General features: G+C 38.5%; 1 protein-coding gene and 1 long non-coding RNA gene across 2 annotated transcripts; one reads left to right on the top strand and one right to left on the bottom strand.

Moving 5' to 3' along the window:
- The first annotated feature begins 12,254 nt into the window (after positions 1 to 12,254).
- LOC114532102 lies at positions 12,255 to 14,915 on the top strand. Its single transcript, XM_028553688.1, has 3 exons — positions 12,255 to 12,827; positions 12,920 to 13,883; positions 13,964 to 14,915. Exons 1-3 carry the CDS (start codon positions 12,256 to 12,258, stop codon positions 14,687 to 14,689), a joined length of 2,262 nt encoding a protein of 753 aa, XP_028409489.1. The 5' UTR covers position 12,255; the 3' UTR covers positions 14,690 to 14,915.
- Positions 13,196 to 17,262, bottom strand: LOC114532103. The gene is made up of 3 exons (XR_003687927.1): positions 16,932 to 17,262; positions 14,933 to 14,996; positions 13,196 to 13,878 (listed from the first exon to the last, which is right to left on the bottom strand). It is a non-coding gene; the product is annotated as an uncharacterized LOC114532103 (long non-coding RNA).
- Positions 17,263 to 17,582: the final 320 nt, after the last annotated feature.

Below are 17,582 nucleotides of genomic sequence, written 5' to 3'. Positions count from 1 at the left end.
AAATGTTACAAACTGTACGAAAATGTCTTGCTTAGCATGTTGTCGGAAGTTAAAAAACTTGCGAACGAAAAACACGCGTGTCAAAATTCTCCAAATCCGACTCTTTACAACAAACGTGCTTCACTCTGCTGGTTTAATCCAATACTGGTTTATAATTCCTATCCAAGATTTCCATCCAGTCAAATATAAATGAATGAAGATTAATGTCTGAAAATAACATTTTCACCCATTGTTATTATCAAGGCATGCTTGTGAGAGCATAAAAATCCATGAAGGAGACACCATTCATAGACAGGAAACACACTACACGTAGCTGCAGCTTACATATTGCAAAATAAATGTTACAAACTGTACGAAAATGTCTTGCTTAGCATGTTGTCGGAAGTTAAAAAACTTGCGAACGAAAAACACGCGTGTCAAAATTCTCCAAATCCGACTCTTTACAACAAACGTGCTTCACTCTGCTGGTTTAATCCAATACTGGTTTATAATTCCTATCCAAGATTTCCATCCAGTCAAATATAAATGAATGAAGATTAATGTCTGAAAATAACATTCACCCATTGTTATTATCAAGGCATGCTTGTGAGAGCATAAAAATCCATGAAGGAGACACCATTCATAGACAGGAAACACCACTACACCTAGCTGCAGCTTACATATTGCAAAATAAATGTTACAAACTGTACGAAAATGTCTTGCTTAGCATGTTGTCGGAAGTTAAAAAACTTGCGAACGAAAACACGCGTGTCAAAATTCTCCAAATCCGACTCTTTACAACAAACGTGCTTCACTCTGCTGGTTTAATCCAATACTGGTTTATAATTCCTATCCAAGATTTCCATCCAGTCAAATATAATTGAATGAAGATTAACGTCTGAGAATAAGATGTTCAACCATATTATTAAGAATGCAAGCTTTGTAAGAGCTTATATCAATGAAGCCATAAGGCATGTCAAAAAATCCAATACTGGTTTATAATTCCATTCCGTTCATTAATTGGTTCCATTCAATCCATTAATGGTGCCCATTTAGTGTTCTTCAATTGCTTGTTTTGAGTGATGTTTCACCATATTGTCCAGGTGAAAAATTTGGAATGAAAGACACATGCATACATACAATGACCAAACATATCTTTACTCGCACGCATGCACAATTCAAGATATGTGTACAGGCATAAGAAAGAAAAAGATAGACTTAATATAGGAAATAAATAAAGAAGAAAGATAGACATTATTAAGCAATGGTTAGCCACACCACCAAAATTGAGCAGTAATTTTTTTTCAAAAACTAGATAACAAGACTAATCCAAGTGTTCATATCTGCACCCCTGAGTTGCTTAATCATAATAGTAATATTTTAATTTTATAACATATCACAACATTTAATTTTATAATTCCTCGACATTTGCAGTTAGGAATAATGAATGAAGAAAGAAGAAATGATAGAAAATTAAACAATTATACTCCCAAATAAAAGGCATTCATTAAATTAAATTTTCGTTGTTTTCCACAAAAGACAATGAGTATTGAAAATCAGGAAGAACAATAAGTCGTGAGTCATACCCCGACACTTACAATTGGCTGTAAGAAATGATGAAGGACTAAAAAACCCAGTAGAATCCAACAAAAGATGGCCTCATCCCTAAAGTTCATTCTAACGTAACAAAAAGTTTAAAGAAAGAAAGATGAAAAAATCTACTGTACCACACCTGCATTTCATTATATTTATATTTAATATCTATTTATATATTTTAACCAGCATCCACCAACCACCAAGCCAAGTCTCGATCAAGTCGTGCGGAATTGCAAAGAACCAAGGTAAAGAAAGAAAAATGAAAAAACAAAAAAAAACAATTACTTAAAATCCTGGTCTTCTCTCATGGAAGTCACCAGAACGACTGTCCAGAAAACCACCATCTCATATAGTGCTACCTTAACTCATACCAGACCTATATATATATATATATATATATATATATATATATATATATAATTATATATATATTATTAATGAATATTGCATACTGTATTTGCTTAATTAATTATATTTAAATGTGCTTTTTTATATTATATTATATATGTTATAGTACTAAAATTGTTTTGATTTAACCAAAACACGTTTAATTTTTAAAAAGTAAAGTATGTATTTTTATTAAGATATTTATTTTTTTCTAATGAAATTTAATATCGTTTTAAACTCAATGGCGCAGATATGTGTCACTCTCCTCAGATTGTAAAGAATTTATTTCGTGCGCCAAATTTGTACAAAATTTCAATCAAATGTTCGTAAATTTAGCAGTGTTTGCGAAATTCTACCGTATATTATAACGTCTTATACACGTGAAACTAACCGCGAAAGAAGCCTTTTTTACTGGTAAAACTGGAACATTCCTCAGTTTGTAATCTTATACATTTTGGGATACGCGCTTATTTAAATTTCAGTAAATTAACGTACATTAAGACACGATGAAATATTGAAAACAAAAATGGTTTGAAAAAATGAATTGAAAACGTCAGTTCGACATTTTGGCAGCGTGGAACCAGGGACACTTACAGATGAAAACACATGGAATATCTTAGTGATATTAAACGCAAGAATATTTAGAAAGGATGTCTGCACGTGGAAAGAGAAAAGCAAAGTCAAAAGATAAATACGTGTCAATGTTCTGTTCCAAATGACATCTTCTTGAGAAAAAGGGCCTTTTCGAAAATGAGCGTTGCTTCGCTATCCGTGGATTTGTTGTGTTTAAGTACAATTTACGCCAATGATGTGTATTTGGTTGATGTCTTCAGATGATTTCTTCGGTAATTCCAATCTTTTTAAAAAATGAACTCATAACGGTATTTCCCAGACTAGTTCGTTTCGTTTTTATAATAATACGAACAATCACATTTATAAATAGATCATTGAAAAATAATGCTTCTAAGGGATACAGTGGGATACAATTAGTTATTACCCTTGCAATACACAATTATCCCGCGTTTAAAATGTTTGTTTATTTATCGTGTGTGATCGTAGTAATAATACTGAAAAGTCGCATAAGTCGTCAAAGCAATTCGCTGTAAGTATTTTCTTTTAATTTCTTTACATTTTGTTAGTACAGTGATTTTAGTGAACTTGAATATCATTTGTCTGTCTGAAAATATAAAACATTTCGATGGACGCAAGGAGAATGGTATTTAATTAAATATATTTGATGTATAGTTGTGTTTGAAATATTTTGGTTCAACGTCGGTAGAATACAAACTTCATTTGGCTATTTGGTGCCTAGTGCATAAAGCATTCTCAAATGCATTTTCGATAGATGAGACGCATTTTATTAACTTGGAATAAATAGTATATAGGGAATGCAAGATTTCAGGGCCGTATTGCTTTAAACGAATCTCACATCATTCAGCTTTGTAATGTTTTTAACGCAAGTAATGCAAACTGCTCATACAGCTATAAAATAGCTTTGTGATAGTTGGTTTTCTTTTTAATTTGTCTCTTGTATTTATGAGACCCTTAATTAATGTTGTTTGTTTGTTTTCACCAAAAAAGTAGACATATTCTCCCAATGTTGATTAAGAAGTTCATTCATAAAATTATTCTAATAAAAGTTTTTCGTATTTCTAATTTAAATAAAATCATTAACTTTATAAAAAGCTCCAGTTCTTCTGATTGCGTAAACTAAACCGTGACCACAGATTCCAATGTGTACAACACCATAATGTGAAATTTTCTCATGTGTATTTGTAACTACATATTCAATAGTGCTAGGTGACCTAATAGTAATTAGAAGTTGGTTCATTAATCAACTGGGATAATTGGTATAATGCATATACAATGGCAGTCAAAAAGAACTGCTCAAAACAAGTTAAAATGCTCTCAAATGAACGTAACTGTCCCTTTAACCATATATATTCTGTTCACCCTCCTTTGGCCTTATAATTGAGAACAGCCTTACACCGGCGTGGCATGCTTTCCGTTAAGGTGGTAACCTTCACAGTTGAAAGAAATTCATCGTATGGACAGGCCTTACAGCAATCCATGAATCATGGACTCTTTATGAATTAATTCCTTTCTTGCATGCACTATCCCCTTGACATTGTCCTACAGATTTTAAATAAGGGTTAAGGTCTTTTGACTGTGCAGGCCAATCCATTTCTGTCACTCCCTCTTCTCATTAAAACTATTGTTTGAATATCTTGGAAGTGTGGCAGGTTGCATTGCATTATTGAAATATTGCTTGGAATAGGAGAATTATCCAAAATGCCTATATGAAGCTCTGTCCTATATTCCCTTCTTCTTTATGAATTTGTATCTAAGCAGTTCTTTTTGACCGCCAGTGTACAATAAAAGATTGATTGTTAAGATTCCTGTTACATACGATAATAGCAACATTTGAGCAGTTCTTTTTTACCGCCAGTTCCGCCAGTGTAGTATACCAATTCATATATTAAACAAGTGTTACTGGTTCCAATTGTTTATTCCAAAAGTCCAAATACATTTATTCAATTATTGACAATTCCAATTCATTCATTAAAATCTAAAAATGACCTGTTTTCAACTGAATTACGGCCGGTAGTCAATACGAAGCGTCCGTTACCAGGCCTTCTGAGTTCTGACCGTGGATTTTTGTCGTGCGACAAAAATCCACGGTCAGAACTCAGAAGGCCTGGTAACGGACGCTTAATCAGCGAATTTAATAGTGCTACTGTTTACGATTTGCTATATAGATCAGTCAAAACCTGCAGTGCTTACAATAATAATAATAATAATTAGTTGCTTGGGCTATTCTAATTAATACTCCTGCAATCCCCTCCCTATTCAGGAACATTGAATTTTTTATAAGAAGGGGGAAGAATTTTAAGATATGCATTCTGTATTTATTTTTAGCATTTCTTTTTGGTGTGGTAAGGGAATACAAATATACCAAAATGTCTTCTGTAAGTATTATTTTATATAAACTATGATTATTTTTCAACCAAGTGGGCAACAATTTTCACAGTGTGTTAATCTTTTCTCTGTTGTGCAGTTTTCGCTGTGCCTCGATGCTTGAACGCACATTGTTAATAGTTAAGTCTGTGTATACTTTATTGTGCACTTCCATGGAATGACCAATACCTTTTGCTATTGCTCTCCGTTCAATATCAGTTAAATGTTCATTTCCAGCAGTCGCCACGGCATGTCGAATCTTCGTTGCCGTAATGTGTTTGTCATGTTTTCTGGTAATCTTTGTGACTGCTTTTCCTGGCTTGGCTAACATACCTCCGGATGCATTCAAGAACACATTTTGCTTGTAGGGTGATTTTGGTTCCACCTGGGGTCTTACATATTTCAAGTAGTTATGAAGCTGTATCCATACTGTTTCTGGAAATGGCACGGGGAGCGGGCCATGGGTTGCAAATGTTTTATGATTCATCACAAAGACTATGTTGTATACTGTGCCATCAGTAGGTGATATATATGTTACAGGGTTGTCTATTTCTTGCAGAGTCATAAATTGAAATGCCCCTGGTCTTATAGCACTTTCCTGCGTTATGGTTATTGTGATAAGTGTATCGACAATCAGCCTGTACTCCTTTTGGGTTAGTCTCGTTTTTGACATTGCTTGTTTCATGATTGCAATGAATTGGGCAATTGTATCTTCGGAAACAGCGGTGTCGAGATCTTCCATGGTTAGGTTAAAACCACATAACTCGTCCCTCCAAGAATTTTGCATTCTCAGCACCTTTTTCTGTTTGGCAAGAGGTTTAAGCCATTCAGAATATTCTGCAATTGCTCTTCTGCATTTACTGTGAAGCTTTGGTTTTCTATGGGCGAGGAACTTAAGTGCTATTGTAATTCTTTCTATCTTCGTTTTCAGACCATCGGGGCCTAAGCCAGCATCTTTTGTAGTAATGAGATAGTTGTTAAATGCTTTGGCATCCAACAACCTATTCCATTTCAGCTTGCTCGGAAATGAAAAATATAGGAATCTAATAAAAGAACGAAAAAAAGTCTCTATTTTGCAATTTTGCTGGTGCCTGCGGACAGTATTTACTAAATACCAACCTGCTAACCTCACTTGATATTTCATCAGGGCATGCAAGTTGGCCACCAGATGGCGATTTGAGCCATGACGTGAACGTTTTAAACTTACTCATAGCAAATTTCTTATACAGGCCTTTACCCCTAAGAATCTCGAACATTTGTTTTCTTCTCGATGGTGCATTTTGTTTCTCTCGCAAGGCTGAAACTGTCATTGCGTTAATTTGCATTGACGCTTGATGTTGCAGATAATTGCCTAACAGTTCGTCCTCTTGTCTAATAACGTTTCCGACGTGAATGACGTCAGCTGGTTGCTGTTTGTCGTCTGCTGCGACCAAGTCGTCCAACACCTGGCTGTCATAATCCTGTTCTTCTGGTCGTAGTTTTTTGCGCTTTGGAGCGACATTGTAGAATCGTTTCTGGTTTTCCGACGTTTCTTATTTAAGCGTATTCCTCTGCCAAGACTGCACGTTATAACCTATAATATCATGGAAATAATCGGTGATTAATTAATTGCGCAAATAAAAGGGAGAAAACGTAAATTCATTCTTCATCTTGCCTTAAAATTGTCCAAATCAATATGTGTTAGCCCTGTTTGTAGAATAAAGTCGGAATAAACCTCCTCGGGTGTTGGACACTGAACATCTTTAGTTTGTTGAATAATAGAAAAATTTTCTTCCCAAAACCGTGAGACCTTCAGTCTGTCATCCATCCTTCAGGTATCAAGAGTGTCATTGTTATGCCTGTGTAACGCGACACCGCGGAAATTGGTATAGACTTAGCCGCAATTCTCAATACTTAGACTTCAAACTTGGTGAGAAAAAATATTTATGAATATTCAAGAAAATATGCCTTGCACAAAAGATTTGAAGCTTGCACACGGTAAAAACGAATCGTCTGAATTAATAACATTTTGTATACTTTAAGCGTCAAAATAGCCATTTCATAGCGGTCATATGTGTATGAGCTGTCAAAAGGTTGCAGAATGCGTATTCAGAAGAGAAATTGAACGTTTTTAAGATATTCAAAAGGTTTCTCTTTGATTGCGGTACAGAAATGCACAATTCTGGGTTGAAACTTCTTAAACACCAGTCTCTGTGGTGTCCTGTAACGCCAGCATATCAAATTTCAAAGGTCTTTCCGAACTAACAAACATCGCCCTTGTTTTTTCAGCTTATTCAGTTAAAACAATATTGGCTCGAGTGGCAGCCTACGGACCCGGCAAACATTATCGAATCCCTCAGGTAATGATGATAATTTTTACGTATTCCATTCGGCATTGATGATGATCGATCCATCCTGGATCGCCCTGGCATACCTAGTGCCAATTGTAAGATTAATGAAGTTTAAAACAAATTTTTTTGGATTAGGTGTTATTAACAGTAGCAAGGTTTAACAACTGTATGTTTCTAACGTGCGATTTTACCTTTTCCCAGTGCGGACACCACCGGATTGAACGTTATTCCATGCATTCGGTCCCGATCAGGTAATCATTAATTTTTTTCTGTATTGCATTTAATTATACATTGCGTTTGGTTTTGCGTTGCGTTGTGTTTTGCGTTGCGTTGTGTTTCGATTTCCGTTTCTGTTTGATATGAAGCGAGGTTTCTTAAAATACTACAAATCTACAACGTGACTTTCATGCATAATTCTTTCTGTATCGCATTCTCGGGACTTTATAAATCGTGTTTGGTTTTGCGTTGCGTTGCGTTTGGATTTATAATTCTATAATTAACAGGGGAGCTATCGTTTGGTTTAGAAACGAGCGTGGTATACAACTGAAGTTTCAATTTAGTATGGGTAGATTTAAGCAAAAAGCGAGCCTATATACATCGATGAAGCGAGCTTTCTTAAGATACATCAAATCCGTTGATGGTTTTTAAAATCTTTTAAGTTTAGTGTAATATATAAGTTACTTTTGTGTTCGAATTTTGATTATATGTTCGGCTAATTATTTGGTCTTTATCTCGCTGCCAAGGCTGACGTGCGGTGCTACGGACAAGTCAGTTTGCACCCATAGGTCTTGCAGTAATGATAATACCATCTATCTATATATTGTTCAAGAATGAAATGGTCACGCAAGCATGGAGTATGATTTCGTGAGTTTACTTCGTGATTAGTGTAACTCCGTTTCAACATTCCTTGCTTAGTTTTGTGATATTTCCTTCACCCGAAAAGCCTCTAAAACTCTAAACCCTAACCCTAACCCTAACCCTAACCCTGGAATTCAAGCTAATTTTAAAAAAGTCCATAACCTTTCGTAAAATTAGTAACATTGGTTCATAACCTTACATGCGCAAACAGGTCTGGCAGACAGGTATGCGTGCATGCTAAAATGGTGTGCTGGAAATAAAGGACTTTTTCCAAATATATAACCCTTCCTTCAAAATTACTAACCTGGGTTAAAAATCATAACCCTAGCATTTTAACTAACCTAAAAACTAAATCTTGCCAAGATCCATAACCTTTTCGTAAAGCTAATAACCCTTCAGTGGCATACAGGCGTGCTAAAAATGCATATGGCGTGCCGACAAATTAAGGGCTTTTCCCAAATAAATAACCTTTCCTTAACAATTACTAACCCTACATGCGTTTAATATCATAACACTCAAATAAAATTGGTATGTAACAAGAAACAAACTTACAATATATCGAGCCTGATTATTCTCAGTTTTGCATGAATACGTGTTTCGTTGATTTCCAGGCAGGCGTATGGTTCACCTGAAAAAAAAAGCACTCTTGTAAGACACAAAATTAAAAAACCTCCGCTATAATTTACTCAAATTCAGAGCGCGCTAACAAATGGAAATTCTGATAAGACACGGAATAGATTATCACTGGATGGAGGTATATAAAAACGATATAAATATAGTCCGTATAAAGTCCGTATAAATACAATAAGTATACCTGGCTCATGATGATAATAATGATGATCCTTGAAGATGCTTCTTTCATGACTTTCAAGTGAAAATGAAAGATAATCGACAAACCATTTACGTATACAACACAGATAGGCACGCCTTCTTTCTTCTTGGAGTTACTAATGGACATCGCCTCCTAAATTCAGGAAACGCGGCACTTTGAGATTAGCGCAATGCCGCACTAATGAATTAGCTAATTGGACATGGTGAGAGATAAGGCACAGGAACTGGCGTTCCTCAGACAAAGAGGTGACTTTTTCTTCCTGGCGGAAAGACACAATAGAAGCACTTGTTAATGACAGCAGTTCCCCATTCAAAAGCGAGAAGTGATTGACAAATATTAAACGTATTAAACCATATGAGCTTAACAACATTCAATTACAAAAAATACTCAAAATTGATTATCTGTCAGATTTACCTCAAAAATACATAATTAATATACATAGATTAAAAAGCCTCATGCATAAGGTTTCTAGTAGGTCTCTAGATCGGTTTATGATTGCAAATATAATAGCCAGATTTACATGTGCCAGCATGCAATGCAATGGGCGTGTCTGCTCGAAATGAGTGACCTCTGGCTGGGGGGCTTGGGGCTCTGGGTGCAAAGGTTAAATTCTTCTGTTACATTGCTGGGCTGAGATGATATCATATCTCAGTGAACATTCTGTGTGCGCATGCAGGATGGATACTCTATGCAACAACTAAGCACATGCAATGATTCAATGGGCTTTGTTAATTATGGCAGAGCTCTGCTCGAATGAGTGACCTCTGGCTGGGGGGCTTGGGGCTCTGGGTGCAAAGGTTAAATTCTTCTGTTACATTGCTGGGCTGAGATGATATCATATCTCAGTGAACATTCTGTGTGCGCATGCAGGATGGATACTCTATGCAACAACTAAGCACATGCAATGATTCAATGGGCTTTGTTAATTATGGCAGAGCTCTGCTCGAATGAGTGACCTCTGGCTGGGGGGCTTGGGCTCTGGGTGCAAAGGTTAAATTCTTCTGTTACATTGCTGGGCTGAGATGATATCATATCTCAGTGAACATTCTGTGTGCGCATGCAGGATGGATACTCTATGCAACAACTAAGCACATGCAATGATTCAATGGGCTTTGTTAATTATGGCAGAGCTCTGCTCGAATGAGTGACCTCTGGCTGGGGGGCTTGGGGCTCTGGGTGCAAAGGTTAAATTCTTCTGTTACATTGCTGGGCTGAGATGATATCATATCTCAGTGAACATTCTGTGTGCGCATGCAGGATGGATATTCTATGCAACAACTAAGCACATGCAATGATTCAATGGGCTTGTTAATTATGGCAGAGCTCTGCTCGAATGAGTGACCTCTGGCTGGGGGCTTGGGGCTGGGTGCAAAGGTTAAATTCTTCTGTTACATTGCTGGGCTGAGATGATATCATATCTCAGTGAACATTCTGTGTGCGCATGCAGGATGGATATTCTATGCAACAACTAAGCACATGCAATGATTCAATGGGCTTGTTAATTATGGCAGAGCTCTGCTCGAATGAGTGACCTCTGGCTGGGGGCCTGGGTGCAAAGGTTAAATTCTTCTGTTACATTGCTGGGCTGAGATGATATCATATCTCAGTGAACATTGAGATCTGAAAGCTAGAATTCGTGATAACAAAGAGGTCCGAATCATGAATGAATTGACGTACCGTAGTGTAGATTTGCCCACGATCATCATTTCATTATTTCCGAGGGTAGAAAACGTGCCATTTATGATCAATTCGTAAAATTTAGAGAGGATTTTCCAAAGCATTTAATACCCATGCATGCTTGTTGTTTGTTTCAATTCCGGAATTCAATTCCCCCCCCCCCGATCGCCGAAACATATTTAAATGTTGTGCATATGTAAATTATGTATTGTACAAAATAAACAATGGGAAAAATACATTCAGATATTTTCGACGCTAGGTAAAATGGAATCCGTGGATTTACTAATTTACTATCCAATACCAAGCATGCTTACGATGCGATACAGGGTGTGGATTAAGTAATTCTTTCGTTGCATCGCGTTGAAGCAACAATGAAGCGATTATCAACAGCGTGTTCAGAATGTGATAGATCAGTAGCGAAGCAATTCCATTGGTCTTCCTACTTCCGCAGCTCAGCTGTGGAAGTAGAAAGACCAATCAGGAGATGACTTTCGGAAATGGGATAACTCCAGTTACAAGGAGCAATTCACAATGCAATATTCATTGACGACGTCTTTGCTTCGACGACTGTGTTCGTTGAAATTTCGACATTTTCGTTTTTGTCGCTCGTTGAGCTCATCAGTCCAACAACGGCCGTAGTAGATCTATAAAGGAATCGAGATCAAGCGACATCAATTGCATAAATGTTGATATAAATGTTGTCAGGAATCTAAGCAATACATCGTCGCACTGTTGCGTAGCCCGAAAACCTCCGCATGAATCTGCTGAACCCCCCCTGGTTATATATATTATTTATTATTTAGACTAATAAAATGAATGAAAAACCGGCCGTGTTGTTCTCGATTTATACATCACATTATCGCAATCCCGTGTCTCTAGAGATACAGTTGATTTATTTTAGCACAAGTTGAGAGCGTGCATAAATAATTTTGGCACAAATAAAACATCATTTCTATTTTCGTATCTTCTCTGTTAAATGACGTAATTACGGTAAATTCCCCGGTAAAAATAGACCGAGCCATTACGTCATTACGCGAGTATAAATGCAGCGAGCGACGAGCGTTCGAATATACTTTACAGGCGAAGCGCAAAAAGGGATGAACAAGTGCAAGGGTTACGTGGAGAATATTTTCAAATCGATAAAGAGGCAGATCAACAACTTGGACCCGGAGGAAGACGGAGAGACGCTGCAAGCGGTTGTCGACGCGTGCCAGACATTTTACGTGTCACTTTTCGCGAGGGGAAAAGGTGCGAGCGAGAAAACGAGCGTTGAAAAATAGCGCGCTCGGTCGATTGCTAAATTTTCCGTTCTACTTTGTGTCTTTCAGGCCTGTTCGGTCAGAGGCAGATGGACAAAGAGTTGGCGAGAAACGCCCCGAAAATTCCAACAGTTTCGTCGACGGAGGGATCCGGTGAAACGTCTCATCGACCTGACGACGATCCTCCAAAGAGCAAGAAAGGCCTTGGCAAGGGTTCTCCGGGCGTGTTTAGGGCGAGAAACGTGACGAAACGGCAGGAGAGAACGCGCACCAGCGACGCGTTCCTCGGCCGTAAGCGAAAATCAGCCGGCTCAAGCACCACAGGTGTAGCAGAGGGAACGAAACGAGCATTGCTCCCGAAGTCGGCGGAGACACCACCATGACAGCACCAGCAATTCCACCAGCACCGATGACACCACCGCAAACGGCACCCCGGCCACCTAAAAAAGCGCGTCTCGAGCAGCCGGAGAAAAGAAAACCTCTCTGCGCCCAGGTTGCGAAAGCCAACACGGGAGCAAAGCGAGTGCAAATGATGCAAAAGCTCGCGGCGGCCGGCGAGAAAGACGAGCCCCCAAATCATGTAGAATTAGAACTATTTTGGGGGGCCATGAACGACTGGAAGATTCTCGACGCTGGCTTGGTGGCGGCGTTGCAATCCACGTGGGAGGAGATGAATTCCGAGAAAAGCAGAACGCCGGTGCAAAAAATTCTCACGCTAACGGCAATCCCGAACGGCGTGAGCAATTGCATTCAACACTGCATTGGCAACCTGGTGCGAGAATTTGTTCGGCAAACCAAGTCGGACGGTCGAAAGGTCAACTATACGGCCGGCTGCGACGCGATGGAAGACGAGATAAGGGCCGAGCACTACCGAAGATATCTCGCAATGGTGAAGGATTGTGCGTGCGAATCGTGCGAATCGGTCATCGAGTTCGACGAGGCCTACACTAGGTAGGAGGAGATCGGGCCCCTGGCCTTACTTTAATACTAGCACAGCAGGTAATAACGTCTCACCATCGATCAATACGTTTGTTTCTTTGCAGATACCACGACAATTTGGAAATGACCACGGCGCAAATGGAAACCGAACCGGTTCGCTTCGCAGACAGACCGATGCACTGCGACGACGTCGATTTCCGTGCCCAAAGTCTGCGAACTCAGTTTACCGGCCTGAGTTCCACGAGTCTGCTCAAGGCGCTATACTTCTCGAATTCGACGCCCGCGTTTAGCCCTCCCACGCTATCGTTGGCGATGCCCACAGATGTGCAAAGCATGACGACGAGATACTTACAGCCATTCCTGAGAGAGAGAAAGTTGCAGGATCCACTGCCCCAGTCGTGGAAAACCGTGAGCCCGACACCGGCGGAACACGAATTGGTCAGCGTCCCAAAGAAATGCCTGCGCATGTTTGACGGAGACTCGGGCGAGATATTGCTGACATCCGAGTGCGAACGCGAACTCCACGACCTGGCGACGGACGACGGGAAGCTACGATTCCGGCTTAGAAACTGCGACGCGCCTGAGACGGAGTGCTCGGTGCGTATCTACAAACAACCAGACGACGGGTCGACGACGATGACGCCGTTTCTTACGCGACATATTGGAATCGAAGCACTGCGGGCAGCGAGGGAGCTGGTATTCCGAGCGAGCGAGGTCCTGTTGCACGTCGGTACGGGTGCGGCCGGCCAGCGCGACGTCCCTCACGACCGTTTCGGCAGGAGATTGGTTCAGGTCTTCACGAGAAACGAGAACGGCAGCCTGGATAACTTGACCGAGAAACTCGCCGCGGCCGGGTACACGCTGTCTTTTTACACGACCGGAATAGACGTCGCCGTGGATGCAGCGATGCGTGCGGCGATTGTCGACAAAGAGGGAATCTTCAGCCTGCCGGAAGAAGTCTTCACCTACCCGAACCTGCCGTGGGACATACGAAAGATGTGGGGACAACACGGCGTGAACGCGTACGAAGAATATCGTCCGATATTGAACCGCCCCGAGGATCCTACGGTATAATATATGAAATAATAATAACGACCATGACAAGTAACAATGACAACTAATAATTTCGACATTATTATTTTACACAGGTATGGGCCTGCAGTGGCGCTGGATCGCGGCAAGTTCTCGCAGACGATGGTGAATCGTGGCCCGAGAGCCAAGATTCGGACAACTTTTTTTTTCGAATCGTATCATGTAGCACGTTTTCGGAAAGCCGATGTTTCGTCGCGAAAAGCGAAATTCCGAACTCGGGTCACGGCCTGTTCCTAGCACGACACAAGTTCCCCATCGAGAGCGGGGCGCATATCTGCCTTTACGCCGAACGAAGCACCACCGAGGAAGAAATGAACAAAAACAGCAGCTCTCGTTCCTACGCGATATTCGTGCACAGAAAAAAACGATGGTTCGACGCGGAGGTGGAAACGGCCAATAATTTGGGACGATTTGCAAATCAGCCGTGGGTGCTCGAAGCATTCAAGCACATACGAACTCTTTCGTCAGCGGAAAGGCCCCCTCTGACGGAAGAGGATTGGGCGAAAACCGAAAGTCGAATAGACGAACAGTGCAACGCTCGCTTCGACACGACCGGGGAACAGTTAGTTCTACGAACGAAACGGCGCTTGGAGCCCTCGAAACGTCCGACGGAGATACTGGTGAACTACGGTGGGCTTCGCTCCTACTGGATCCCGTTGTTAAGACAACGCCGTGATGATGAAGTGCTACCAGAAAGCCTGAGAGAAATCGTTGCGTGGCTTTTCGAGTCCCCAGAATGCAACTGGTCGACCGAGCAAAGAACTAAATGGGCGTTTATGTGAACTGAAAAGAACATGCAACCAATTTGAACATAATAGTTGAACATTTAAGCCGGACATTTCACTGAAAATTTAGGCTATTTATTTATTTTGTTGCTTCTGTATTGAAAATGTACATATGTCAGGAAATAAAGTTTTTTTCTGGCCAAAGCTAGATATTAATAACCCTTTTGTCACTACTTGTATATACAGTGTGTATCAGGAATGAAACATGCGTGCATTATTAATGATAAGCTTAAAGCTTACCCGATTTATTAGAATCCTGACTCTTTCTCCTCTCTAGTTGTCCATCACTGGCTATGGATCAAGTCTGGAAAAAAAAACGCTTGCTATTAATTTCCCAACGACTATCGATTAATAGAAATTCACCTCGGACCAAAAATTTCCCAACCCCATTCAAAGGCAGAATTATATCATACTGCACAGTCCATTCCAAATTGAACTGTTGAAAGGTTTATTAAATCGATATATCTGCTATGTATGTCATGCCCATATCAATCAATCAATCAAATCGTTTAATAAATATACATCTCGCAGTCATTATGACTGAATTAAATGTATAATACATCAATATGAATGGTAAAAATATGTATATTTTAAAAGTTATTAATATATTTACAACTACAAGCATTAAAAATTAGAATTCATAACCTAAACAAGCTATATGACATCACATGCTACAAGATTACATTTACATTTAAGAAGTGTGTCTATTTGAATAATTTGGCATAAAAGAGTTTTTAAAACGATTTGTATAACATTTGATCGTTTGAAATGTTCTCTTTGTCCTTAACTGATTATTAATACCGTCGGTTCTTTCCGGTAATAAATTGGTGAGTTTATGGTCCTTGTTATCCACGATTTCATCAAAAAACTTCGTACATAGAGATTGCCGTCTTTCAAATAAGGTTGGAATATTGGCTTTTTCTAATGCATCAACATATTTGACTCCAGGAAAAATTATACCCATTGCTCTGCAGATGTCATGCAGAAGAACTTCAGGCATTTAATAAGTTATACTGATTATAATTAGATCAAAGAACTGTCTTTCTCTAGACACTTTGATAAAGATTTATCAACAACATAAAATAATTCAATTATAATAAAAATATCCACTTACACAAAAATATTATAATACGATCAATGAATGTCACATATCTGCAGTTTCCTAGCACACGTTTTCATCGTGGAATTCGATTGAATACATTGCATTAAGCACATACTATATATTGTTAATCATAATCATACAAAGATTATCTATATAGCTAGTAGTGTACATTCATGTGATATATTGAGTTGCATATGTCATGCAGAAGAACTTCAGGCATTTAATAAGTTATACTGATTATAATTAGATCAAAGAACTGTCTTTCTCTAGACACTTTGATAAAGATTTATCAACAACATAAAATAATTCAATTATAATAAAAATATCCACTTATACAAAAATATTATAATACGATCAATGAATGTCACATATCTGCAGTTTCCTAGCACACGTTTTCATCGCGGAATTCCATTGAATACATTGCATTAAGCACATACTATATATTGTTAATCATAATCATACAAAGATTATCTATATAGCTAGTAGTGTACATACATGTGATATATTGAGTTGCATATGTCATGCAGAAGAACTTCAGGCATTTAATAAGTTATACTGATTATAATTAGATCAAAGAACTGTCTTTCTCTAGACACTTTGATAAAGATTTATCAACAATAAAATAATTCAATTATAATAAAATATCCACTTATACAAAAATATTATAATACGATCAATGAATGTCACATATCTGCAGTTTCCTAGCACACGTTTTCATCGCGGAATTCGATTGAATACATTGCATTAAGCACATACTATATATTGTTAATCATAATCATACAAAGATTATCGATATAGCTAGTAGTGTACATACATGTGATATATTGAGTTGCATATGTCATGCAGAAGAACTTCAGGCATTTAATAAGTTATACTGATTATAATTAGATCAAAGAACTGTCTTTCTCTAGACACTTTGATAAAGATTTATCAACAATATAAAATAATAATGATAATCATAATAATGGAAGCTGAAAAAATCCCATTCAATTATTAATAAAAATACCCATTTATTCATAATAGGAAGTATCTTAAAAAATAGTATCTTAAACCAGTGATAGCACGCCTGCCGAAGACAAACTTGCCTATTTTAGACTCTTTTGCAAGTACGAGTATTAAAATTAAAAAAAAACTTACGTGACAATTGCTTTGATAGGTTTGTAAGTGCTTTTCAAGTGGTTTATTGTAATTATTGAGAGCAGGGCAAACCTTCGTCCGAGCCATTCTTTGGAGTGAACATGACGAATCGATGATTTTAAACAATACTTCAGCCTTCAAAGTTCATATAAACATCCATATTCGAGATTTAAAGAAGTTATAAAGCATATATTTGCAAAAAATTGTCCATATTTTATATTTTCATCAATGAAACTCGTGTTTTGCGTTAATGCCCGCATGCGCGTATCTAAGCCGCTGTCCGCAATGCATGATATCGGGCTCAGCTATCTGATCTATATCGTAAAGATGGAGTGATAGAATAGAACTTTTCGGTAATACGTCACAACAATTTGACGACACAAAGCTTTAAATTTAGAACCACCTTAAATGGAATGTATTTTAAGTTTTACCCTCACGAGCAAGGTGCAAAACATCCTTTTTCAACGCATGCATGAAAAAGATTTTTAGTTTGACCAATAAATTCTGCAAATAAGCTATAACACGAGAACGAGGCTCAAGGCGTCCCATATAGCAGACGGATGTTTCGCATCTTTCCACATAGATTACTGAAAAGGTTTATTAGGTATCAATTATGCAGGTAGGTATAAAAGTGAATGTAAAATCAGGACA

The sequence above is a fragment of the Dendronephthya gigantea genome, unplaced genomic scaffold (assembly GCF_004324835.1).
Source record: "Dendronephthya gigantea isolate DGI-Jeju-01 unplaced genomic scaffold, DenGig_1.0 000077F, whole genome shotgun sequence".
Classification (NCBI taxonomy): Eukaryota; Metazoa; Cnidaria; class Anthozoa; order Malacalcyonacea; family Nephtheidae; genus Dendronephthya; species Dendronephthya gigantea.
The sequence above is the reverse complement of the archived record's forward strand: the minus strand, read 5'-3'. Positions and strand labels throughout refer to the sequence as shown.

Excerpts from the sequence above, each read along its gene's own strand:
- LOC114532102 (XM_028553688.1), top strand. The coding sequence starts at position 12,256 with ATGACAGCACCAGCAATTCCACCAGCACCGATGACACCACCGCAAACG. Across the intron at positions 12,828-12,919 it reads TTCGACGAGGCCTACACTAG|ATACCACGACAATTTGGAAA; the intron begins GTAGGAGGAGAT and ends GTTTCTTTGCAG. Across the intron at positions 13,884-13,963 it reads ACCGCCCCGAGGATCCTACG|GTATGGGCCTGCAGTGGCGC; the intron begins GTATAATATATG and ends TATTTTACACAG.